We start from the raw sequence: 25,261 nt of genomic DNA on the forward strand, positions 1-25,261 counted from the left end.
AAAAACCAGCCAACAGGTGAGTGAACCATTCGTGATTGATACCCACCAGGAATAATCAAATTTTGTATTTTCCTTTTGAAGGATGCAGACCCTATTGAACATCCTATTCAGAATAGAACTGACCCAGAATCTCCCCATGTGAGCATTCATGTGACCTTCATCCCAGATGAAAGTATTCAGGGAGAGAATTTCTGCAATTTTCAGGGAGCCTCTGTGAAACTTGTAACCATTTCAGGTCGCTTCCCCCTCAAAAAGCATTTTTCTTACTTGCAATATTGTGAAGTGATGTGTTCCCATGGGGCATTCCAGCCCACATTTTCATGGGAACATCAGCCCAGCTGCCAGACTTCAGTTGCAGTGGCAACTTGATGTCATTTTTAAGTGGAAGGAAAAGAAGAGGAAACCCCAATGACCTCATTAAAAAACAAAACTTTTATATTCCCCCACCTAAACGCTTGGACATCCCTCCCCATTCTTCCACAACCACTGGAATTCTGAGGGGGCAAAAAATTGGATCACAATCGGCTCAGATCTCTCCCACCAAACCCTGAGCTTTTGGAGTCTACCAGACATTGCCCACATGCTTTTAAGCACTTTCAAGTAGAAAGGGAAATGAGATAGTATTAGAGAAGGTTGAACTTCTGTATATGAAACACCCTGATGAAGGACCTGATAGATTTAAGCACCTTGGATATTAAACTTTCCCCCTTAATCCTTGCTTCCCCTCTCCCGCTACTCATAAGTTCAAGCAGGAAATAAGAACTGATTGCAATTTTTAAGCTATTCACTTAAGACCAAGGGTGCAGTTGGAAGTGTACAGTATGAATGAATGGGCCCATGTTATCATACTAATGTACTTGTAAGGGAGCTACGACTGACTCCATGTGTAAAGATTATGTGGTGCGAAGCCTCGGATGTTAATGATAGGAATTAGCTCTGTGCTGAAATGAAGGGGTGAGATTCCACAAAAAGCTTTGTCAGAAGCAGAAAGGAGCCCTTCGATGATTTTCCTGGGGCCACTGCAAAATAAACTGTTCAATACATAGAGTAAACCCTGAGAGGCTATAATCTACCGTGTGGCCATTACAGGACAAGCTCCCCCCCATAGGTCTTGTTTACTTGTAGCACCATCATACATATCAAACAGTGATCAGCTACGTGCTGCTATGATTTCATCTTCTAGAGCACCTAATCCCTGATTGGCTAGGATCACTTGCAAAGGAAACAAAATAGAGGGGGGAAATGATGTTGAAGAGGCAGCAAAGGAGGAAAATGACTGAGGAAAGATTGGTTGTGAACAGCTACAAAAATAATAATAATAATTGAATGAAAGCTGCAAGAGTGGGGACACACATAATCTAACATTATTACGATTAATGAAGGTGGAAAACATTCAGCTGCACACTAGTGGTACTAATAAATTGGATCCCGAGTCACATAACTTTGCAGCGAAAAGGTGCTGATGCAAACAAGTTACGGTTATTCTTTTACTTACTGAAAAATCTGCGTCTTCTGCTCTCAAGTGGTCTGCAATATAATGGACCCCCTCCACAGCCAACTTCAAGGCTGGCGACATCAGCAAAAGCTGCTGGTCTTTCGTGCCAAGAGTCTTGCTCCCTTGCCCTGAGGTGCTGGCTGACTCGGGTTTTTTACATTTGCATTTACAGTGAATGGGTTTGGCTTTGGGCTGCTCCTCGTTGAGATGGCAGCGCTGGGAAGCTGGGGACCCGCTGGATTGCCCATTGGTCTGGGACGACTCCTCTTGCAAGTAGCAATATTGGATGCTCCTCGACCGGCAACGTATGGTCCCTTCTTCTGCTTTCACTGGGCTGCTGTACATCTGCTGGACACTGAGCGACCTGCCTTTGGAGATTGAGCTGGACTGAGAGTCTCCCAGAGGGTGACAGGGAGGTTGGAGGGATGTACAACTGGCCCGAATCGGCTCCGGGTGCAACATGGAATACTGCCCAGATGGGGACTTGCACACCGGAGGTAGTTTTGCTTGGTCATCGAGATGGGCACAAAAAGAGGACGTGGGAGATTGCTCGTTGCTCTGAGGGCTGTTGGATGACGAGGTAGTGAAGTTGGGTTCTACTTCCGTCTCGGACCAAAAGCGTTGAGAGTTGGCTATCTTGTGCATGGACTCGATGAGCTTCTTGCAGTTGTCCTTCACTGTTGAAGGACGCTTCATGAAGAGAAGGCGTGGGACGACGTCAAGGAAAACCTTCCTCACCCAGTCCGGCATGGTGTGAGTGCGAGGGGAGCGGTGGTGGACATTGAGCACAAAGACAGTGATGATGATGGACAAGGTGACAAAGATCATAGTGAAGAGCAAGTACTCTCCAATCAAGGGGATGACCAATGAGGTGGAAGGAATGATCTCGGTGATAAGGAGGAGAAAGACAGTTAAAGACAGGAGGACTGAGATGCAAAGAGTGATCTTCTCCCCACATTCCGAAGGCAAATAGAAGACTAAGACAGTCAAGCAGGAGATCAGAAGGCAGGGGATGATCAAGTTGATGGTGTAGAAGAGAGGAAGGCGTCTGATGATGAAGGAATAGGTGATGTCAGGGTAGATCTCCGAGCAGCACTCATACTTCTTGATGTTATAGTTGCCCACAGCATTGATGATCACCCATTCTCCACTCTCCCAGTAGTCCAATTGGTCTACATGGCGGTGCATGCTCTCCAGATCTATCTTGGCCTTGTCGTAAGTCCACGAGCCAAACTTCATGGTGCAGTTTTGCTGGTCGAAGGGAAAGAAGGTGACGTCGATGCTGCAGGAGCTCTTGTAGATGGCTGGAGGCATCCATTTGATCCGCCCGTCATAGAACAGGTGGGCTTTGGTGAGGTGGGTGACTGCGAAATCCCCATCCGCACTGTGTTAGGAAAGGAGAATAAAACACAGGAAAGAAAAGGATAATCAGTAGAAGGCCTTCTCATGTATTTGTGTTAGCTCAGAAGGAGAGCACTTGCTTCGCACGCAAAAGGTCTCATGTGCAATCCCTGACATTTCCAGGTAGGATAGAGAGAGATTCCTGCCTGAAACCCTGGAAAAACACTTCCATTCAGCTTAGACTTATTTAGGTGGACTCGGTGCAAAGGGAGCTACAGAAGAGGTAAGCGTCTTCTGCAATGCTAGCCTCTAGGGTTGCCATATTTTGAAGAGCAAAAAGGAGGACACTATGACGAGTCTCATTTTAAATACCCCTACTGTATGTAGGCTATAGAAGCTGTGATATATTGGTGAGTGGGGCAGAAGAGAGAGAGTCTTCAGCCACCAGTTATGTCTATGTGTCATCCAGAAATTATAGCCAGAGACATTTTGGCAAATTTTAAAAATCCACCCAGACAAAAATGTTACCCCTGAAAAAGAGGACATGTCCTGGAAAAAGAGGACACATGGCAACTGTAAACTTGTTAGATCCTCAGGCACACAATCCTGGATAACATTTTGTTAAAATATAGATTTCCAGAATCTGTTAAATAGCAATTGCATGATGTAGGGTGGCTTGGTGTGTTCACAAAGCTACCTCTTGAAAGACCTACATTGGCTCCCAGTACGTTTCCGAGCACAATTCAGAGTTTGGTGCTGACCTTTGAAGCCCTAAACGGCCTCGGTCCAGTATACCTGAAGGAGCGTCTCCACCCCCATCGTTCTACCCGGACACTGAGGTCTAGCTCCGAGGGCCTTCTGGCGGTTCCCTCGCTGCGAGAAGCCAAGTTACAGGGAACCAGGCAGAGGGACTTCTCGGTAGTGGCACCCGTCCTGTGGAACGCCCTCCCACCAGATGTCAAAGAGAACAACAACTACCAGACCTTTAGAAGACATCTGAAGGCAGCCCTGTTTAGGGAAGCTTTTAATGTTTGATGTATTACAGTATTTTAATATTTTTTTGGAAGCAGCCCAGAGTGGCTGGGGAAGCCCAGCCAGATGGGCGGGGTATAAATAATATATTATTATTATTATTATTATTATTATTATTATTATTATTATTATTATTATTATCACCCTCTGCCCAAAATACATCTTATGATGACTGGTTGTGTGAACCAGACATAAAGAGCAAATAGTAGCAGTAGTAATGATTACTACTACTACTACTAATAATAATAATTGCATAAAGCATTTCACAGTTTTCAAAACATACATACACTACCAAACATACATTATCTCAACAATTCCCCCAACTGCCCAGTAAGGAAAGTCAATATGATGACCAGCACATTATACAAGGGAGAGGTCAGAGACTCAGCAAGATGTAAATGGGGATTTACTGATTCAGGGTCCATCCTCTCAGCTGCCACCATGCTGTACTACCATCAGGGTCCCCACAGGAACTGCTGGGTTGGAGAGCAAAATTTGTGCATGTCAAATGATGTCTTATTGATCGAAAGATTGCGATGGAATCTTAATGACCTCGCAATGTCGCACATTATGTCTGCATGCTGTGCAAGTTAATTATTCAGTCGGCTTGCAAGTAAATGAAATGTCTGTCTGGTCTCTTGTCTGGAAAAAATACCACGTCCCGTTCATAATTATAACAGCCAAACCCAAGCTCAGCTGCAAAGTCCCAACCACCATTCCCTTCTTAGTTGACCGTGTGCCTATTTTCATCTAACTCTTTGAACTTTTGTGCATGTAAGGTAAAGGAAAAGGGAACCCTGACCATTAGGTCCAGTCGTGGCCGACTCTGGGGTTGCGGCGTTCATCTCGCTTTATTGGCCAAGCGTACAGCTTCCGGGTCATGTGGCCAGCATGACTAAGCCGCTTCTGGCGAACCAGAGCAGTGCACGGAAATGGCGTTTACCTTCCCGCTGGAGCGGTACCTATTTATCTACTTGCACTTTGAGGTCCTTTCGACTACTAGGTTGGCAGGAGCAGGGACTGAGCAATGGGAGCTCACCCCATCGCGGAAATTCGAACCGCCAACCTTCTGATCGGCAAGTCCTAGGCTCTGTGTCAGCAGAGCGCCACCTGTGTCCCTTTTGTGCATATAACTTAGCACAAAACCATTGCACGTTACATTTGGAGAAACCTGATCCTCCATTTCTGCCAAGTTCTCCGTTCTGCCTTCAGATACCCAGAGAAATAATGTGATGCATCCCTGATACCATCCCCCCACCTGGAAAAAGCATACAGTGGTACCTCGGGTTAAGAACCTAATTCGTTCTGGAGGTCTGTTCTTAACCTGAAACTGTTCTTAACCTGAAGCACCACTTTAGCTAATGGGGCCTCCCGCTAACGCTGCCGCGCGATTTCTGTTCTCATCCTGAAGCAAAGTTCTTAACCCGAGGTACTATTTCTGGGTTAGCGGAGTCTGTAACCTGAAGCGTCTGTAACCCGAGGTACCACTGTACAACCGTAAGAATACCCCTGCTGGACCAGGCCAAAGCATCATCTCGCCCAATATCCTGTCTTCATAGTGGCCAACCAGATGCCCTTGGGAAACTTGAAAGCCGGACCTGAGGTCTACAGCACTCTCCCCATTTGTGATGCCCAGCAAGTGGTACGCACCAGCATACTGCCTGTGACACTGGAGGCAGAACATAGCCATCATGATTGCTAGCCACTGATAGTCTCATCCTCCATGACTTTGTCTACAGTGGATGCTCGGGTTGCGAACGTGATCCGTGTGGGATGCATGTTCGCAACCCACAGAGTGATCTGCGCACGCGAGGGGTTGTGATTCGGCGCTTCTGCGCATGCACAAAGCGCGATTTAGCCGCCAAGGTGTGCCCCTCTGCTGGCTCCTGAAACAGACAAATGCCAACAACATGATGATGATGATGACTCTACCTACAGGAAGGGCTAACCCTCCGGGTGCCAGCCTGTAGCAAATGTATCCTCTAATCTGGTCATCAGAATTGACCGCTCACCTACAGTGAAGGAAAGGAGACAATCTAACAGAACGAGCATGGATCAGGGCCCATCTCAATTTCTCAGAAAACCTTCCGTTCTCATCATCTTCTCCTGCTGCACCTCTCATGTGCACACACCAACCCACCCACCCACCCACCCACCCCACCTCTCCTCATTTTCTCTGTACCGAGAAACCACCCCACCCCACATAAAAGCAATCTAATCCTCATGTTGCAGCTGTCGCATTACATCTGTGCATTGAAGCAACCTGGCAGGGTTGGAAGGGAGGGCGGGGAGGCAGGAATCTGTACTTTTCACAAATGTAACATGGTTTCCCCTTGATGAGTTCTGTCTGGGGAGATGATGACTGGAAAAATGTGTGGCTTCTATGTGGAGCAGATTTAATAATTTATTTCAAGTTGAAGGCAGAAGCTCTCTTTTCTGCAGGCCTTTGCTTTCTGATGAGAGCTGTTGCTTCTGCAAAAGTCCCCTGTTCCACTGTGGGTTTGAGCAGGAAACCCAGTCATCAAACAACATTAACATCCCTTCTTCTTCTTCTTCACTCATAGCCGAAACCATAAACACGGTTTTAACAATGAGTCCGTAAGTGACTGTGGAGGCCAATTGTGGATCCACACGTCCTTCCACAGTGGGGACATTGGTTTCTGGGCAGGAGTGGATCAGCAGGAAATCCAGTCATCAAACAACATTAACATCCCTATCTGAATCTAATCCCTCTATTCAGGACAGATGCTCAGTTTGCTACAGCTTTACATTTCTTGAGTTCCTCCCATCTCCTCCTAGGGTGTTTTCCTCTGCTCTTAAAGTGTGGTATAAATATTCATGTTGGGCAAAATATTCCTGCATTGCAGGGGGTTGGACTAAATGACCCTTGTGGTACCTTCCAGTTCTACAGTTCTATGATTCTAAGAAGTACAAAGTTTGGTGGTTATCTAATTCCCCATCCACACACTCGTCTGAGAAGGGTGGACCAGGTATTTCATAAAGGAATTTGCAGGAGACACCATGTTCAACCCGCAGCACACAAAAATAAGGAGAGAAGGAATTAAAACATCTATCAAGAACATTGTAGTGCCAGATTTCCTGCAGTTGCTAGCAGCATGGGTGAGGGATACAGTCAGCCTGCTTTTTGCAGGAGACCTGCTGCACATAGTTGTCAACTTTTACCCTTTTCTTGCAAGGAATCCTATTCGGAATAAGGGAATTTATCTTTAAAAAAGGGAAACGTTGACAGCTATGCTGCTGCAGTGCTCCCAAACTCACTTGTAGAACTGATTGCAACAACTCCCAGATGGATTACATTTTTCTCGAGATTTGGTGTGCATTTTCCATGTGCAAAAAGCATGCACCAAAAAATGGGTATTTCATATAAGCAAAGGACGCATTAATGTAAGAAGGGCATGGCTTATATCAAAAGCATGTGCGCAATGTGTACAATGAAATGGCATGCAATGGGATGAAACAGACCTATCATTTGCCCGTGAGACTGAAATGGGACAGAATTAGCCGCTCGAAATATCCCTGCCACGTCAACACGGGGTTGGACTCGATGACCTTTGAGGTCACCCCAGCTTTATGATTCTGTGATCATATTTTCCATGTCAGAGGTTCAGGGAGGAGATGGAGGTGGAGGGAAGCAAATGAATGGAAGAAAGTGGCAGTTGCGGCAAACCGCGTTGCTCCAATTTTCTAATACTGGAAGCCATTATTACAAGGTTTCCTTGCTTTAATCTAATTTAATTTTTTTACATGTGGGGAAAGCATGGAACTGTGAAGAGCACAATGTGAGCAGGAGTGGGAGAGGGGAAACAGGGGGACGAAGGGAGCTTTCACTTTTCATGATCCAAATGAAAAATGACTGTTCCAGAGAACTTTACATAATTGCTTCCTAGTGTCTCACCACAGGAGGATAAAGGAATTCCTAAAGCAGGTCATTGCCTCCCTTGCATGCTCCCCAGCTGTCTTTTTCTGCTATTAATATCAGACCAGTACACAGAAGCCAGCATTAGAGGTGGTGTTGTCAAAAGCGATCTCCAATGTGCTTCTGGATTTCCACCAGGAGTGGAAAACAACCCTCTGCACCTCCATGGTTTGTAGCAGCAAGACAGAATGTGCAAGCGAAAGAGAAGGAAGGGGGAGAGGGGGAAATGAGACGTTTGACAGGCAACCAGTCACACTGAAAGATGAAGGAAGAAAAGAGCAAGTGTGGGCCTGTGGTTGGACTAGGAAGACCCAGATTCAAATCCTGACTCAGTACAGATGGGTGAATCCATCATTTTCAGTTTCTCCCAGGTTCCCCTTTTTCCATTCTTAAGTTCAATTCTCCACATTTCCGTGCCAGTGTGCAATCTCTCAGCGCTTCAGTGTGGATTTCTCTTGATATCCTTGTGTGTGTGCAATTAAGTACAGTGGTACCTTGGGTTAAGAACTTAGTTTGTTCTGGAGGTCTGCTCTTAACCTGAAACTGTTCTTAACCTGAGCTAATGGGGCCTCCTGCTGCTGCTACACTACCACTCAGCAATTTCTGTTCTCATCCTGAAGCAAAGTTCTTAACCCGAGGTACTACTTCCAGGTTAGCGGAGTCTGTAACCTGAAGCAGGTTTGTAACCCAAGGTACCACTGTATAGCACTTAAAAAATAGGACAGCCTTAGGTTGCCGATCCCTACTATACAGGGCTATACAGATGTCTTCTAAAGGTTGTAGAGTTAATTATCTCCTTGGCTCAAGGGTCACGTAACTCCATACCCTCCAGCATTTCTCTGATGAAAATAGGGACACCCTAAGGAAAAGCGGGGAATTCCAGGATCAAATCAGAAACTGGGTTGGCTCCTGTAAATCCAGGACTGTCCCTGGAAAATAGGGACACTTGAAGGGTCTGTGCACTCCATTGTCTTTGGGACAGACAGATGCCAACATCTTTCCTGGTCCTTATGCCCTGCTTTCTAATGTTCCCATTACATTGCATTATCTGTGATGTTATAGAACTGTGGCTTTTTGATCTATACACTGCCATGTCCCACCAGAGCATCCCGTGTTGCCATCCTTTATGCTCATGGGTGCTTCTGCACCTCATGAGAGTGACAGGCTGTATGGCACCCTTGAGAGGGGAAAGTGCTCTTGCTGGATCTATAGCTATTGCAAGAGCAGACTCTTTGCATTGTTGTATTATCTCAGCCTTGGAGTTTTCGGGTCCCCTCGAGAGTGGCCTCAAATCTGTTCCTCAGCTTTAAGTTGGGAATGCTTCCCCCCACTAAACTCATTAATGTGTAGCTCTAATTTCCTCTGTACTCAATATTTGCTGAACAAAGGGTTTCTTTAATTGGAGGATATTGCAATTCGAATGTTAACAGTTGTGCCTCTTTAATGTTTAGCCAGGGGCTAGATGATGGGGGAAAGCTGTATTTGACTAACCTAGTTCTGCTTCGGTTTGTATGCATGCAGGAAGAGCACATTAGCGAAGTGATATTTCTGCGCTCGTGTCGACCCTGCGAGGCATTTTAGCAGGAGAACTTCCCCATGGATTGTACCATGCAACTATATTGTCAGGTGACAGTCAAAGAAATAGACTTGTGATCTGCAATCCTTGATTCACTCCCACTAAAATCAGCTGGGCTTGCTTTTCTGAGCAGACTTCTACAGGACTGCACTGCAGCAAACAAATTTGAACCCTGATCCCTCTGGTCTGTCCAGTATTCTATTAAGCTCAGTGCATTGGCTCTAATTATTATTCAATGTGTGTCCCAAAGAGCTCAAGGTAGTGTAGGCGGTTCTTCATCTCCCCATTTCACCTTAACAATAACCCTGTGAGGGAGGTTTGCTTGAGAGATGGTGACTGGTCCAAGCTCACTCAGGGAGCTTCGTGGCTGAGTGGGGATTTGAACCTTGATCTCCCAGGTCTTAGTCCCGCACACTAACCATTGCACTACAAGGGCAATGGGTTGTGTTTATTAGCTCAGTCCTGCATGTTTACATGGTGATCCTTCAGGCAAGCTCCCTGCAAGACCTCAAGCCTTGCAGAAGCCACAAAGGTAGCGGAATAAAAGGAGGGATTTCTAGCCGACCAGTCAGCTGTCCAGCTCACCACTCTAGGGAGATAGAGTCTATGACACTCCAGGTCTGGTAGCCTGCAAAAGGTTTCTGTTGGCTCTAGAAATAGCACCATTTGTTTCTAAGTGTGTATTTATACAAGCCTGTGCAAATGTTATGCAGATCAGTGTCCTCTTTTCTATGATAATGATTATGTGTAAGGAGCCACCCAATTAAAGGTGCCAGAGCCTGAACTCAAGACCTTCTGAGTGCAGGGATATCTTCCACTCAGCTATGGCTCTTTACCAAATGGATCCTGCCTTGGACCGGTTCCTCCTCCGCGTCCTGCTTCACTGAGATTTCTTGGCAGTGCATTGTTAATCTGCAGTAAATACCTCAGTGTAAATGCCTGCCAAGTCCCCCCAGCCGTTCCTACAAATGGAATTGTCTTAATAAACCAAAACACAATGACTTTTGCCTGCTGACTCTGCAGTTGTCTGTAAGGAATGGTTTGGCTGCTGTTTCATAAAGCAAAAAACGCTCCCTCCCTGTTGACAGCAATGAGCAATTTCGGCTGAGGCAGAGGGTGTTCTAGATGGAGAAAGAGTTGGCGGGAGAAGAGACGGAAGGGGCAAAAAGAGCACAGGGCAAAGGTGGCCCTTTTTGTAACTGAGATCAGAGTTTTGGCACAGGGCAGGGCCAGCAGGTGGAAGAGAGGACAAGGGAAGAACTGACCAGAAGTGTATTCCTTTTCCCAGAATGAGCTTCTAACAGTGTTCAGTGAATATGCATTGCACTGCTATTATAGAAAAACAGCCTTACTGGACTATGCCAGTAGCCCATCTCATCCAATGACCAACCAGATGCCCACAAGCAGCCTGCAATGGGCAAGAGAAAACCACTTCCGAAGTAGAAAGGAGGTGGGGTTGTGGGCTTCACCCTTCCACCATGCTCGCGGGGGCTGGCTCTCAGCCTCCACGCGATTGAGGGAATCCCCGATTGTGTCATCCCCTGGCCAGCCAATCAGCTGGCCTGGGGGGCGTGGCCTGCTCCATTTAATGCAGGGGCGGCTGGGGATATCCCTCTTTTCTGCTTTCAGCTGCTCCAGTTTCCCACCCTCCCACCCTTTAAGATTTTCATCTTTGACCTTACTATGGACCTTGGCTGGTCGCCATTAAGGGGCCTGGTAGGAATTTTTTCCACTTGGCAAATTGGCACCAGCCACTTGGTTTTCGCCTACCTCATAGCAAATCCTCACAGCTTCCTTGGTATTGGCGGTTAGGCATTGGCATTGGTATTGTTATGTAAATGGAAGGGGGGAGGAAGCGCCATCACCTGCCCCACATATTGAAGGGTAGTCTGGTAAAGGATTCCGGGGGGCGTGGCCCTGTCTGAAGCCTAAGGAGGTGAGGGCCTAAGGCACGCCCCCAATCGGTGACCCCGGGGGAGTTCCTAGTTGATGTGCATCAGCAGGACTCCCCCTACTGGTGGTTAACCCTTCCCGGACTTCAAGCAGACAGGCTGAAGCCAGATAGTTATTAGGACCAATGCCAAACCAATACCACTCATTACCTGTAACCAATAAAGTTGTGGCCAATTTTAGCCCATTAACCTAAAATATCTGTGTCATGTGTCTTTATTTCCACCAGGGGGAGGCGGGAACTCGCCACGCAAAGAGAAGGAGGGGAAAGAGCAATGGGAAGATGTGCACGCCTCCTCTGCACTGGAAGGAGTGCCGGAAATAGTGTTAGTGCATGCGTGGGCACACACTCCTGCCCACAGCAGCGTCTGTGGAAGGAAGGATATGACGTTTTTTATGTATGCCACTACAGCAGCAAGAATTCTTCTGGCAAAGTATTGGAAGACACAAGAACTACCCACTCTGGAAGAATGGCAGATGAAGGTGATTGACTATATGGGACTGGCAGAGATGACCGGCAGAATCCGGGACCAGGGGAAAGAGACAGTGGAAGAAGACTGGAAGAAATTTAAAATATATCTTAAAAATTGCTGTAAAATTGAGGAGTGTTAAGATGTTAAGGAACTAAGAAATAGAGAATTGCAGCTGTAATCAATAAGTTAAAGAAAAAAGAATCTAATGAAAGTGATTTAAATAATTAATTAATTGGAGGAGTTGCTGAAGAAATGTAAAACAAGGATGCAGAAAAGGGGAGGTATGGGGAAGTCCGGGAAGTAAGGTGTATGAAAATAAGATTATGAAATTATACATGTTTATATGTCTGTATGTTTTTGTTTTGTGTATTGTTTGTTTTTATTATGTGTTTGGAAAATCAATAAAAATTTATTATTAAAAAATAAAATACAATATTAAAATATTGAAACATTAAAATATTAAAATGCAGCCTCATCACAGGAGGAGAAAGGAAAAAGAAAAAAGAAAGAGGGGGAGGGAATCAAATTGGCTCCAAGCCAAAGGCTAGGCGGAACAACTCTGTCTTACAGGCCCTGCGGAAAGAAATCAGATCCTGCAGGGCCCTGGTCTCATGAGGCAGAGCGTTCCACCAGGCTGGAGCCAGAGTTGAAAAGGCCCTGGCTCTCGTTGAGGCTAATCTAACTTCCTTAGGGCCCGGGACCACTAGGGTGTTGCTATTTATTGACCTTGAGGCTCTCCGTGGGGCATACCAGGAGAGGCGGTCCCGTAGATACGAGGGTCCTAGGCCATTAAAGGTCAAAAGCAGCACCTTAAATCTGACTCTGTACTCCACCGGGAGCCAGTGCAGCTGGAAAAGCACTGGGTGAATATGCTCCCATGGCAGAGACCCCGTGAGGAGCCTCGCTGCAGCATTCTGCACCCGCTGGAGTTTCTGGGTCAGCTTCAAGGGCAGCCCCGCGTAGAGCAAATTACAGTAGTCAAGCCTGGAGGTGACCGTCGCATGGATCACTAATAAAGATGCAATGACGGAAGCCTCACTGGCATAGCCCTCCATTGGCACAGGCCTTTGCCAAGGTCTATGGCAGGGTTTGTGTGTGCTGCTATTCACTGAGCCTTCGAACTAATCTAACAGAGCTTGCCGAAGAGAAATCCTACCGCATACTAATTCCCCCTTAGGATATTAATTTGGCTTTAGATTCTTCATGAATCTTGACAAGTATATATACTCCCTGGAACAAGCCTCGCCAGTTACTGATTTAATTTGGTCCTCTTGAGAACGACGGTAGAAGCTTTTGACAATAATGAGCCAAGATGAGAAGATAACTGAACAACTATGGGGATGCGTCCCTGGAAGATACAAATCTCAAATCTCAGTTTCACTTCCCCTCGTCTTTATTTCTCCCCGGCGAAAGAAACACGAAAGGCTTCGAGTTGTGTTGTTATGTTTTCTTTATAGTTACGGCCAAACTAGATGTGACCCAGAAGGCCCTGTTGTTGCTGTTGTGACTGGGTGAAGAGGTGTGGTGGGAGGCAGCAGCTGGGGAATCCCTGAGGGAACCCCCGGGGAAGAAGGCTCAGAGGCAGGGGATTGGTGGTGGGACGATGATGAGTGGTCAGAGGGAGAAGGGGGAGGAGACTGGGAGGAGGAGGTGTTGGGAGCTGGAGAGGCAACAGGGTTTAGTGAGCAGGAAGAGGCTATGACAGACAGCAGTCTAGAACCAGAGGCAAGAGAGGACGAGCGGGGTCAGGAGACAGAGATGAGGCAGGCTGCTTAAGAATCTAGGGAGTCTCCCCACCCTCTTGAGACCAGCTCCACCCCTATCCCCCGTCTCCAAGAACATGAAGAGAAATGAAGAGGGCGGAGCAATGAGAGGCAAGACGAAGGAACCTTAGGCTGATGGGAACGGAACTGGCGTAGAGCTTTAGAGAGATGTGGGAAGGCAAGGACCTTCATACTGGGAAGCGGTTCCCTCACTGCAAGAAGTGAGGTTACAGGGAACCAGGCAGAGGGCCTTCTCAGTAGTGGCACCCGCCCTGTGGAATGCCCTCCCAGCAGATGTCAAGGCAATAAGCAACTATTTTACTTTTAAAAGACAACTGAAGGCAACCCTGTTTAGGGAAGTTTTTAATGTCTGACGCTGTATTGTTTTTAATATTCGGTTGGAAGCCGCTCAGAGTGGCTGGGGAAATAATATATTATTATTATTATTATTATTATTATTATTATTATTATTATTATTAGGTGCTTTATGGTTTTCTGGCTGACCTACACCTGACTCCATCTCCTGACAGACTGTGGTTTTACCAAACTTCTGAGATGTTCGTGCACACAGATGCAAATTTCATCAGAACAGCCACAGCGGAAAGGGTTCCCTGTGGAGCAGTTGTCCACCCGAAGCTGACGTCCTTGAACCACCCTTTTCCTCACAAGAGGAAATACATAGGAATCCGGTATCTTTCTCCACAGGTGGAAAAGAAGTTGGGGGAGGGAGTATGGTTGTTGTGATGGCCTGGGAGTCTGATTCAGAAGCTGAACCTGAGGAGTCCCAGCCTGCACAGGAGTCCCCGCCTCCAGGGCCGGCTGAGCCGGGGCAGGGGCTTGAATCTGAAGGGCCTGCACCTGTGCCGGATCCTCTGGCTCACCACTCTGGCTCCGGAGATCATTGAGGGCCCATTGCCTGCAGGTTCGCCCCTCCCAGCCCTGTCAGAGGAAGGTGAAGCTGCCCCTGGGTCCAATAACCCTCCAGCCTCTCCTGAGCTGCAGAGGCTCAGGGCAGAGAGGCGGAGGGAACTAAGTTCTCTGAGGAGGAGTACTCGCCTTAAGGCCAGGAGAGGTGGGTCACCTGTGGGCCGGGACTGCCCCTGGCCTCAGAGGAAATAAAGGCCAGTCAGCCCAGTCCCAGGTTGCAGGAGCAACGTCGCTGGAAACCTGTTTCTGCCAGCACCCAGACCTGTTCTTCCAGAGTTCCCGACCACACCCGGCTCCTTGCTTTGGACCCCGCTTCACCCTTGGTGGACAGTCTCCAGACCCTTGACCCAGGACCGGACTCTGACCACGCCTCACGGTAACCTCTCCCCGGGACCAGCACAGTTGTGATCAGATAAAACTGTTTTGAATTGTTTCTTCCATTTCCCCCAACTCCATCCGCCGGCCGACCAAACTTAAGCAATCTATGGGCAAAGAGATTGCATTTGAAAGGGAAGAAGAAGAAGGAGGAGGAGGAGGAGGAGGAGGAGGTTCTCATGGGTGAGATGTAAGGCTTTTGTAGTGCTTACCAGTAGTGGCTGGTGTCCATTGGGAAGGAGAGGATGGAAGGAAAGGAAACAAGTAAAAAGTGGAGCCAGAGTCTATAGCAGGCAGAGCAACTCCCTGATTGGTTGCAATTAAGATGCCAGGCAGGTGGGGGTCAGCTAAGGGCAGACTAAGGTGGGTGGCGCAGTACCCTGTTTGCCCTTATAGATCAGCCTCCATCGGTTCTTACTTTACTTTCTATTATTATTATTATTATTATTATTATTATTAGTAGTAGTATTAGTATTAGTATTAGTATTATTCATATACTGCCCTATACCCGCAGGTCTCAGGGTGGTTTCAATGTGGCCAGTAGGTTGTTAGGTGTGTCCTTTGTTTCATTCTACAAATAACCCCTTCAGTAGTCCACACCCTGCAGCCTTCCTGGGTGCCCACGCTTCTTGAAAACCCTGTGACACCCTCAGCTGGGCTTTCCTGTAAGCATGGGAAGGTCTGAGAGCTGCCTATTGTGTGTCCGACAGCTGTTGGTTGTTGTTGTTTTTAAAGTAGATGCTGCTGTTTAGTTGTTGTTTTAAAAAACCACCCTGTGTCGGAGGCTTGATTTTAAGGCAAAACAGAGGACTTTCCTTAAAAACAAAAGCAGCAGCCACACCAATCTCAGGCACTCACTAGTGCAGGCATAGACAAACTCTGCCCTCCAGATGTTTTGGGACTACAACTCCCATCATCCCTTGCTAACAGGACCAGTGGTCAGGGATGATGGGAACTGTAGTCTCAAGACATCTGGAGGGCTGAGTTTGCCTATGCCTGCACTTGCGAGACTCCTTAGCTTCTAGTGCTTCAATTAAAACCCAGTGGTGAAGTTATTGTGGGGTGAGTCTTTCTGTGTGGCATTTTCCAGATCTAGAATCTCAAGCAGCCAGGGAGACTGCAAAGAACTGGGGGGAAGTTGAATGGAAAGAAAACACACAAATACCAACCACAACCATCACCTTGCAATGATAAGGTGAGCTCAAGACCACATAGCCAGTGAAATTCTAACATGCCCCCAGAAAGAGGCAGAAGAATGGAAGCCTCTTTCGTAGGAGAAAGGAAACGTTTGAGAAATTAGAGGTTTGGGCACAGCAGTAATTAAAAAACAGTCTGCAGAGAAAGAGTTAAGCACCCTTACTGCTGCTCCGCACACATTTTCAGCCCCCGCCCCCATCTCTACTTATTCCCCACAGATGCATTTCAGTTTTAAAAGTCAGGAAACTGTTCACAGGCCTCCCATAGCTTGCCCTTGACATTTCTGACGTGCTTCACCCTGGATCTTAGAGCAGGCAGCCCACATCAAACCACGTACAAAAATATCCATTTAAGAAGGAAATCTGAAATATCAAATGTGCAAACAAAGAGAACACCTTCCTTTCCAGCTAAGCTGTGGATATTATGAGACCAGCTCTAAGACATGGTTTTGCAATGGTTTTCCACACATCATCCCTTGAACAGCAATCGGAAAGGAGGGCAGATTTTGCATTTGCACTGATCTCTCGCCTTTTCACAGAGATTGTAGCCGAGGTAGCTAACCATTTAAAATAAAACTACAAAACAAATGTAAATAACTAAGCTGAAATCACTGCGGACGTTTCTGTGTGAAAGCACAGAGGAGCAAAACACTCAGAGCCTGCTTTAGCTAAACTATGGAATGGAAACTATCGTTGGGTTGACAACGGTGGCTCAGGAACAGTCTGCTTCCTGTTGCAAAGGAAGGCAGAGATTTTCCTCAGTCTGCTTCCTGTTGCAAAGGAAGGCAGAGATTTTTCTCATCCTGGACCACTGGATTCTGAAACAGCAGGAGGAGGGAAAATGGATAAACTGTCTTCAAGAGCCAGTGTGGTGTAGTGGTTAAGAGTGGTAGACTCGTAATCTGGTGAACCAGGTTTGTTTTCCCGCTCCTCCACATGCAGCTGAGAGACTTCAAAGAAGTCACACTTCTTTGAAGTCTCTCAGCCCCACTCATCTCACAGAGTGTTTGTTGTGGGGGAGGAAGGGAAAGGAGAATGTTAGCCGCTTTGAGACTCCTTCAGGTGGTGATAAAGCGGGATATCAAATCCAAACTCTTCTTCTTCTTCCATGGTGACTAGGCCCAGGCTGCCTCATGCCCCAATGGACCACAATGTGAAGAAGATATGAAGTTGGATGCTTTTAGGGTCTCTTGGTCTGAGGGGGCCCTAGTGAGACCCTAGGAACATGACAGTCATCCCAAGACAAAGAGGTGGTACTTCTAGACAGTCAAGACCAGAGGTATGATGAACTTTCTGCCCCATGACCTGTCATTTCCCAATACAGAACCAAAACTTTTGTTATGTGGGAAAAGGGCGGGGAGAACCCACCAGCAAGTTCATTTCTACTAACCTTCACCTGAATTCACCTGAACCTCTCTTCTGTTCAGAATAGAAACCTACAAGTCATGTTTCCTTAACTTTTTGAGGTCAAAATACTATACAGCTGGTAATGGAGTAAGACTTTAACTATAAGGTTAGTGGAGTTTAGGTGGACTAATGGGAGGTTTAGCTATGGTTAAATTGCAGTCAATTTCAATCTTGCATGCTTTAATCATTGCATGTAATAGCTACTTTAACTGATGCTTTAATAGAAGACCTTACACTTTATTTCCCCATGTAATCATTTCATCATTATCCTCACCCCACTGTGCCACATGAACTCCTCCTTATATTTTCCTTTCCTCAAGATTCATTTAGGTATAATGTGCTTCTGTGTTTCCTTTGAAATTCTTTGTGGATTATGCCTATATCTCCCATAAAGTGATAGGCATTCACTGGTTCCCTACAGCGAATTTTTAAATATATTTTCCAAACTGACTATGGGGTAACCAGCCTTGTATAACCAACATGCATAAATCTAATTAAGGCATGAAGGGGTTAAGACCATAGAGAAAGCTCTCCTGCCAGGCTTATCTAGGTCACTCCTCCTCACTTGGGAAAAAGGGTTATCAAGCCTTTGTTCTTTCCATTCCAGCATTTGAACCCTACCAGGAAGGAAGTCTGGGCTGGTTGCTCCAAGCCAAGACCATGTGGCTTAAGCAAGCCATCTTTGTGTTTATATACAAATATTTTAGAAACATCTACCACTCTGGAACCTAAGTTTTACTGCCTGTGTTTTCTTAATAGAAAAGCACATGCACGTGACCTTTGAATAATTTGTAAGTAAATTATTTAAACTTAACAGATGTGTGAATTCTTTCTATGCTAAGGGTAGAGGGGAACTTTGAAAGGAACTTAAAGGTAAAGGTAAAGGGACCCCTGACCATTAGGTCCAGTCGTGGCCAACTCTGGGGTTGCGGCGCTCATCTGGCTTTATTGGCCGAGGGAGCCGGCGTACAGCTTCCAAGTCATGTGGCCAGCATGACTAAGCCACTTCTGGCAAACCAGAGCAGCACATGGAAACACTGTTTACCTTCCCGCCAGAGTGGTACCTATTTATCTACTTGTACTTTGACATGCTTTTGAACTGCTAGGTTGGCAGGAGCTGGGACCGAGCAACGGGAGCTCACCCTGTCACGGGGATTCGAACTGCCGACTTTCTGATAAGCAAGTCCTAGGCTCTGTGGTTTAACCCACAGCGCCACCCGTGTCCCCTGAAAGGAACTTAGAAGGGGATCTTTTAAAGGACTTACAGTCTATGATCTCTCACCCAAGAGTACTTGCCCCAAACCTGGATCTGAGGCAGCCAAGGAATTTGCTCCTTTTTTGCAGAGCAAAACAATCTACATTTTACGTTTGTACCAAAGTCTAGTTTCGACATGCGAACGACACCCTCTGTCCTCCATCCATGATGATTGTTGGAGGATGCTTTCCAGCCAGCCAAAATCTCTCAAGGAGGGCATGAAAGAGGGCCAATAAGGGGTGTGGCTAAGGAGGGGGTGTGGCCTGAGGAGCATCCCAGTGGTCAGATAGACCCAGATTTGACCTCAAGCTCCCAACCCCTGATGCATAGGACTGCAAGGTTAGTTACATTAAGCTCAAGTCTGCTGTGCATTTTCCCTGCAATGTTTTGTCCCAGATTCATAGTATCTAAATAAACGTTTGTTCTGCTATAATGAGCTACTGATTCCACACTGACCGGAATCGTAATGCTAAATCCGAAACAAATCCTCTGGTCCCAACTCCTGTTTAGACTGAAGCTCCATGGCATTGAAAGGCAATATTTCGATACGTACGAAGATTACAGAAACAAATACTTCCCTTTCTTTGGCTCTGATCCAGGAAACAAATCATATAATATTAAAATGCTGCTGTTTCATTTAGCATAAGGTATTCTCATGTACTCATGGATTATTAATTACACAGACCCTGCAGAGGCTATCAGAAGTAAATCTTTAGCAAGAGATGGCCGATTTAAAAAGAAATGATTTGTTCTCGTTTTGGCATGCTTTAATTCCAAAGTGGCTGTTTTTGAACAGATATTTGGGATTTAATATTTATGCATTGGCTATAGTGGTTTGGGTCCTTTTAAGAGGCAGGTGATCTATGAACAAAAAGTGGGGAATGCAGCTTTTTTAAATTTGTTAAACCTTACATCTCACGGCAACTCTGACGGGAAGGGGGCGGCTTTATCCAGTCTCCACCACATCCAAATCTATTACTCCCCACCCACCCACACATCCATATAACCACCTCCATTTCCTCAGATTTAAACAACATTGTAGGGAGATTGGGAACATGGGACTTATAGTTTACAGACAAGAGGCTTCCCTGGTCCACCGACAGGCTCGGTGCGCTGGACTTGAATCTTGGCCTCCTTCCAATGTTGCGCATCGTACACATGATGTCACAGGTGGGCCCCAGTGCTGAGCATTCCCCAATGTTCCCAAGCCAGCACCTCTGACTGAGAGCCCAACCAGACTATATCCAACAGGCCCTTCTGAGGGAAGATGGCCTCACAGATGAGCTGCTTTTAACATTGATCAACCCTTCTCTCGTCAAAAAAACCCCCCAAAATGCTTCCGATGAGACATTGGGTTTCTGGAAAGCTTTTAAAGCCACTTTTCCAAAGCAATGGCACCTTACTTGTTGTAGAGAACAATGTCCGGCCTCCAAATGAGCTCAGAGGGAATTCGTATGGAAGTCACGTTTTCGTAGTCTTCGGGATCCCAGCGTAGCTTATAATCGTGCCACTCCTGCAAACCCAAACAAAAGTCTTATATATATATTAAAAAACTGGCATAGTTAATTGGACTAAAAAGTGAAAATGGAACTAATTAGCATCTTGAGAAAATGAATTACCGTCCGGCAATTTGCAGTATTAAGCGTGGGTATGAAACACTGCATGCTAATTTGTGTAACAGGATCCCAACTGCAGCCAGCTCTGTTCCAGCCCCATTTCCCAGGGAGACAAACCCCATTCTGTGTGAAAGGGAGGGTTCTGAGAGACTTCAAATGAAACCCGCCTTGAACAAACAGTGCCAGCCTCTGTGGTCTAAACCACTGAGCCTCTTGGGCTTGCCAATCGGAAGGTCGGCAGTTCGAATCCCTGCGACGGGGTGAGCTCCCGTTGCTCCGTCCCAGCTCCTGCCAACCTAACAGTTCAAAAGCACACCAGTGCAAGTAGATAAATAGGTACCGCTCTGGCAGAAAGGTAAACGGCGTTTCCCTGAACTCTGGTTTCCGTCACGGTGTCCCGTTGCGCCTGAGTGCTGCAACCCTATAGAAACCTTTGACTAGAGTTAACCATCCAGGGGTCCTTTACTTTTACCTTACTGCTCTGGCATTGCTGTACAGTGGCCATCAAACATGGGGCAAACAGCAGGAGGAAGGGGCTGGGAGGAAGGGGGTGCAAGATTTCCAGGTCAACAAGGCCCCTTTTTAGAGTCAGGGTGGGTGTTAACTAGGGCTTGTGTGAGCATGCCAAATTCTCCTTTTGCTTGGCTTCTCATTTCTCCAATCTTGCATTTAGTTCTCCACATTTCCAGACCAGTTTGCAATTTCTTTTTAAAAAGGTCCTCCTGAAAACTCATCAGCATTTTCCAGCAGGAATTCTACCTGATATACACATTTGTATGCATTTTTGCCTATTTCACTTTTTTTTGCAAAAGCAATTTCCCCTAATGTATTTCATATGTTATGTTATTCATTTAAGGCATTTAAAAAGGTAAAGGTACCCCTACCCGTACGGGCCAGTCTTGACAGACTCTAGGGTTGTGCGCTCATCTCACTCAAGAGGCCGGGGGCCAGCGCTGTCCGGAGACACTTCCGGGTCACGTGGCCAGCGTGACAAGCTGCATCTGGCGAGCCAGCGCAGCACACGGAAACGCCGTTTACCTTCCCGCTAGTAAGCGGTCCCTATTTATCTACTTGCATTTATATGCTACTTAATCACCAGCATTTCTAAGGAAAGCGCATGAAAAATAAACCAGGCTGAGCATAAAACAATAAGCAGCCTTCACCCAGTATACCTGAAGGAGCCTCTCCACCCCCATCGTTCTGCTCTGACACTGAGGTCCAGCTCTGAGGGTCTTCTGCTGGTTCCCTCATTGCGAGAAGCGAAGTTACAGGGAACCAGGCAGAGGGCCTTCTTGGTAATGGCACCCTCCCTGTAGAATGCCCTTCCTTCAGGTGTCAAGGAGATACAAGAATCATGTAACTTTTAAAAGACATCTGAAGGCAGCCCTGTACTGGGATGTTTATAACATTTGATGTTTTTAATTATATTTTTAGATATGCTGTAAGCCACCCAGAGTGACAGGGGAAACAGCCAGATGGGCTGGGTATAAATAATAAAATTATTATTATTATTATTATTATTATTATTATTATTATTATTATTATTAGCCTATTGAAATAAGAAAGTAATTGCTATGTGCCTGAAGTTCAGCAAGGAAGGTGCCACAGGCAGAATGCACTGAGTGCATATATTTTCACTAGTATGCAATTTTTATGCAACCTAGCATATGCATTTTTGTACGCAATGCTTGGTTGGGAGAGCTGCATTGCATAGTCACCCTTGTATAGACTTTGCACCTGAGATATGTCAGCTGGTAGCTAGAACTGAAATCTTTGCTCTTTCGTCAATGGTGCAACATTCCCTTCCATTTTGGGTTGCCTCGTTTCCCCTCTTAATTCCACATTGTTTTTTCATTGAAGAAACACATCAGTTGGCCAGTTGAAAGCAAATATATGAACACATTCCAGTGCTGAGGTCCTGAGCACTATTGAAATGAAGCTGTGCAACTGCATTCGTATTTGCCCTTGAAAACGTCCCACTAGATTATACCCTCTATTTTCTCGACAGACAAAAAGTGAGACATTTGTAAGGGGGGGGGGACTGAGACATATGGGATAAAACATCTTGGTTAACTCACTTGTTTCACCCACACGTTCGTGGTCATCATTTGGTTTTTTTCATCCTGCAGAGGGGGAGAAAGAGGGGGGAAGTCTTGAGTTTCAACAAGAACAGCCACTGTCCACAAACAGCTCCTGAAATAGCAGCTTTCGTTGCTGCCGTCCACTGTTTTTTGCAAGTCGCAAGTCATCGCAGTAATAAATGTATTTAAGCATCAGCTAAAAGAATGAGAAGGGTGGCGCTGCAGGTTAAACCACAGAGCCTAGGACTTGCCGATCATAAGGTTGGCGGTTCGAATCCCTGCGACGGGGTGAGCTCCCATTGTTCGGTCCCTGCTCCTGCCAACCTAGCAGTTCGAAAGCATATCAAAGTGCAAGTAGATAAATAGGTACCGCTCCAGCGGGAAGGTAAACGGCGTTTCCGTGCACTGCTCTGGTTCGCCAGAAGTGGCTTAGTCATGCTGGCCACATGACCCGGAAGCTGTACGCCGGCTCCCTTGGCCAAGCGAGATGAGCGCCGCAACCCCAGAGTCGGCCACGACTGAACCTAATGGTCGGGGGTCCCTTTACCTTTACCTAAAAGAATGAGAAGTTTCCAAACCTCTTAGCTTCATGTAAAACAGAATGCATCTGCTTCTCTGCTGCTCAGCAAGCAAGCCTAAAAGCCTGATCCAGAGGCTGTGGACCCGGGGGCGGGGCTAGCCGCCCATGGCGAGTGGCGAGCATCCCAGGGGGCGGGGTGAAGATGTCACCCCCCCTCAGGGTGACACCCGGGTCATGCCGCACGCACCACACCCCCTTCCTCCGCCAGTGGCCTGATCTCATGCAGTTTCTCTAACAGCTTGCATTATTGGGGTTATGATTCTATTAGCCACTGAAGGCTCCAGGAGGGCAGCACTTTAGCCTGGCATCCATCCAGTACGTTTCCGAGCACAATTCAAAGTGTTGGTGCTGACCTTTAAAGCCCTAAATGGCCTTGGTCCAGTATATCTGAAGGAGCGTCTCCACCCCCATCATTCTACCCGGACACTGAGATCCAGCGCCAAGGGCCTTCTGGCGGTTCCCTCACTGTGAGAAACCAAGTTACAGGGAACCAGGCAAAGGGCCTTCTCAGTAGTGGCACCCGCCCTGTGGAACAACATCTGGGGAGCCACAGGTTGAGAACCACTGCCCTAGAGAGTCACTGCCAATTGGTGTAGACAATATAGTGGTACCTTGGTACTCAAACAACTTGGTACCCAAACACTTCAAACCCAGAAGTAAGTAAGTCAACATCAACTTCGTTGGACTGGTCATGTTGATCAGATGCCTGATTATCGTCTTCCAAAGCAACTACACTATCCCGAACTTAAAAGTGGAAAGCGTAATGCTGGTGGTCAACAAAAGAGATTTAAAGACTCTCTCAAGGCAAATCTAAAAAAATGTAGTATAAACACCGACAACTGGGAAACACTGGCCTGTGAGCGCTCCAGTTGGAGAAGAGTCTTTACCAAAGGTATCATGGGCTTTGAAGACACTTGAAATCAGGACGCAAGGGAGAGAAACATGCTAAGAGGATTTTGAGTGCCACACTTGAGTGTTACGCTGAGATCTGTCTGTTTTTGCTATTTATTTTGCATTTTAGTTTTTGCGGCTCTTTTTGTTTTGTTTTTGTGACTGTGTGGAACCCAGTTCATCTACCGATGGATTGATTGTATGAGTGCAGTACATTGTTTATTGCTTTCATTTTAAGGATCAATGGTCTCATTAGATAGTAAAATTCATGTTAAATTGCTGTTTTAGGGGTTGTTTTTGAAAGTCTGTTTTAGGGGTTGTTTTTGAAAGTCTGGAATGGATTAATCCATTTTGCATTACTTTCTATAGGAAAGCATTCCTTGTTTTGGAACGCTTTGGTTTTGGAATGGATAAAGTTTGAGAACCAAGGTACCACTGTACTGAGCCAGATGGACCAATTGTTTGGCTCCATGTAAGGCAGGTTCCTATCTTTCTGTTCAGGTCCCCACCTCCTTTATTTGTTTAAGTACCCGTTCAAAACAAAGAAATAACATTTCTTGTTATTTCCCTCCGGCAGGATAGCTGCATAAGGTGCTAAGCCAGTATACTGTGCTTTTATTTTCACCCCAATAAATTTATCTTGATTGGTATTGGAATAGTGTGATCTTTATCCTGTATCCAAATGGTCCATTAACTCCCTATAAAGAGGCAGATTAATTCTTTACTCTTGGCATTTCGCTGGTCTCCTGACAATGCTCTCCTCCCCATTTCCTTCCATTTGTTTTAAGTGGGGAAGATAATTTGGGAGAGGGCCAGATCAGCTATACAAAATCAGCCTTGATTTGTTTTTTTTTAAAAATATCAGCCAGGAAGGGATGGTTGCAGGTATGATTAGGAGATGAGGTTTGGGCGGGGGCAGACCAAAGTTATTCATCTGAGGATTTTAAAAAGGGATTTGGAGGACAAAAATTGGCAGCTCCTTTTTTATTTGTTTGTTTGTTTAAATAGAGTCTCTCAAAGGATTGGAAGGGATAGGTGTAAAGAGTGTAAAGTGTAAAGGTAAAGGGACCCCTGACCATTAGGTCCAGTCATGGCCGACTCTGGGGTTGCGGCGCTCATCTCGCTTTATTGGCCGAGGGAGCCAGCGCACAGCTTCCAGGTCATGTGGCCAGCATGACTAAGACGCTTCTGGCGAACCAGAGCAGCGCACGGAAACGCCGTTTACCTTCCCGGCGGAGTGGTACCTATTTATCTACTTGCACTTTGACGTGCTTTCAAACTGCTAGGTGGGCAGGAGCAGGGACCGAACAATGGGAGCTCACCCCGTCGCGGGGACTCGAACCGCCGACCTTCTGATCAGCAAGTC

The 25,261-nt window shown here is 46.4% G+C and overlaps 1 protein-coding gene across 1 annotated transcript in view; it reads right to left on the bottom strand.

The window, feature by feature from the left end:
• CHRNA4 (cholinergic receptor nicotinic alpha 4 subunit) overlaps positions 1–25,261 on the bottom strand; it is an 80,942-nt gene that overhangs the window by 20,485 nt on the left and 35,196 nt on the right. Inside the window, exons 3-5 of the mRNA XM_028735436.2 lie at positions 22,422–22,466; positions 20,131–20,240; positions 1,496–2,879 (exon numbers count right to left, since the gene is read on the bottom strand). Of these exons, the coding sequence (XP_028591269.2) occupies positions 1,496–2,879; positions 20,131–20,240; positions 22,422–22,466 (1,539 nt within the window). The remainder of the gene's footprint in view (positions 1–1,495; positions 2,880–20,130; positions 20,241–22,421; positions 22,467–25,261) is intronic.

This window comes from Podarcis muralis, chromosome 5 (assembly GCF_964188315.1).
Source record: "Podarcis muralis chromosome 5, rPodMur119.hap1.1, whole genome shotgun sequence".
Lineage (NCBI taxonomy): Eukaryota > Metazoa > Chordata > Lepidosauria > Squamata > Lacertidae > Podarcis > Podarcis muralis.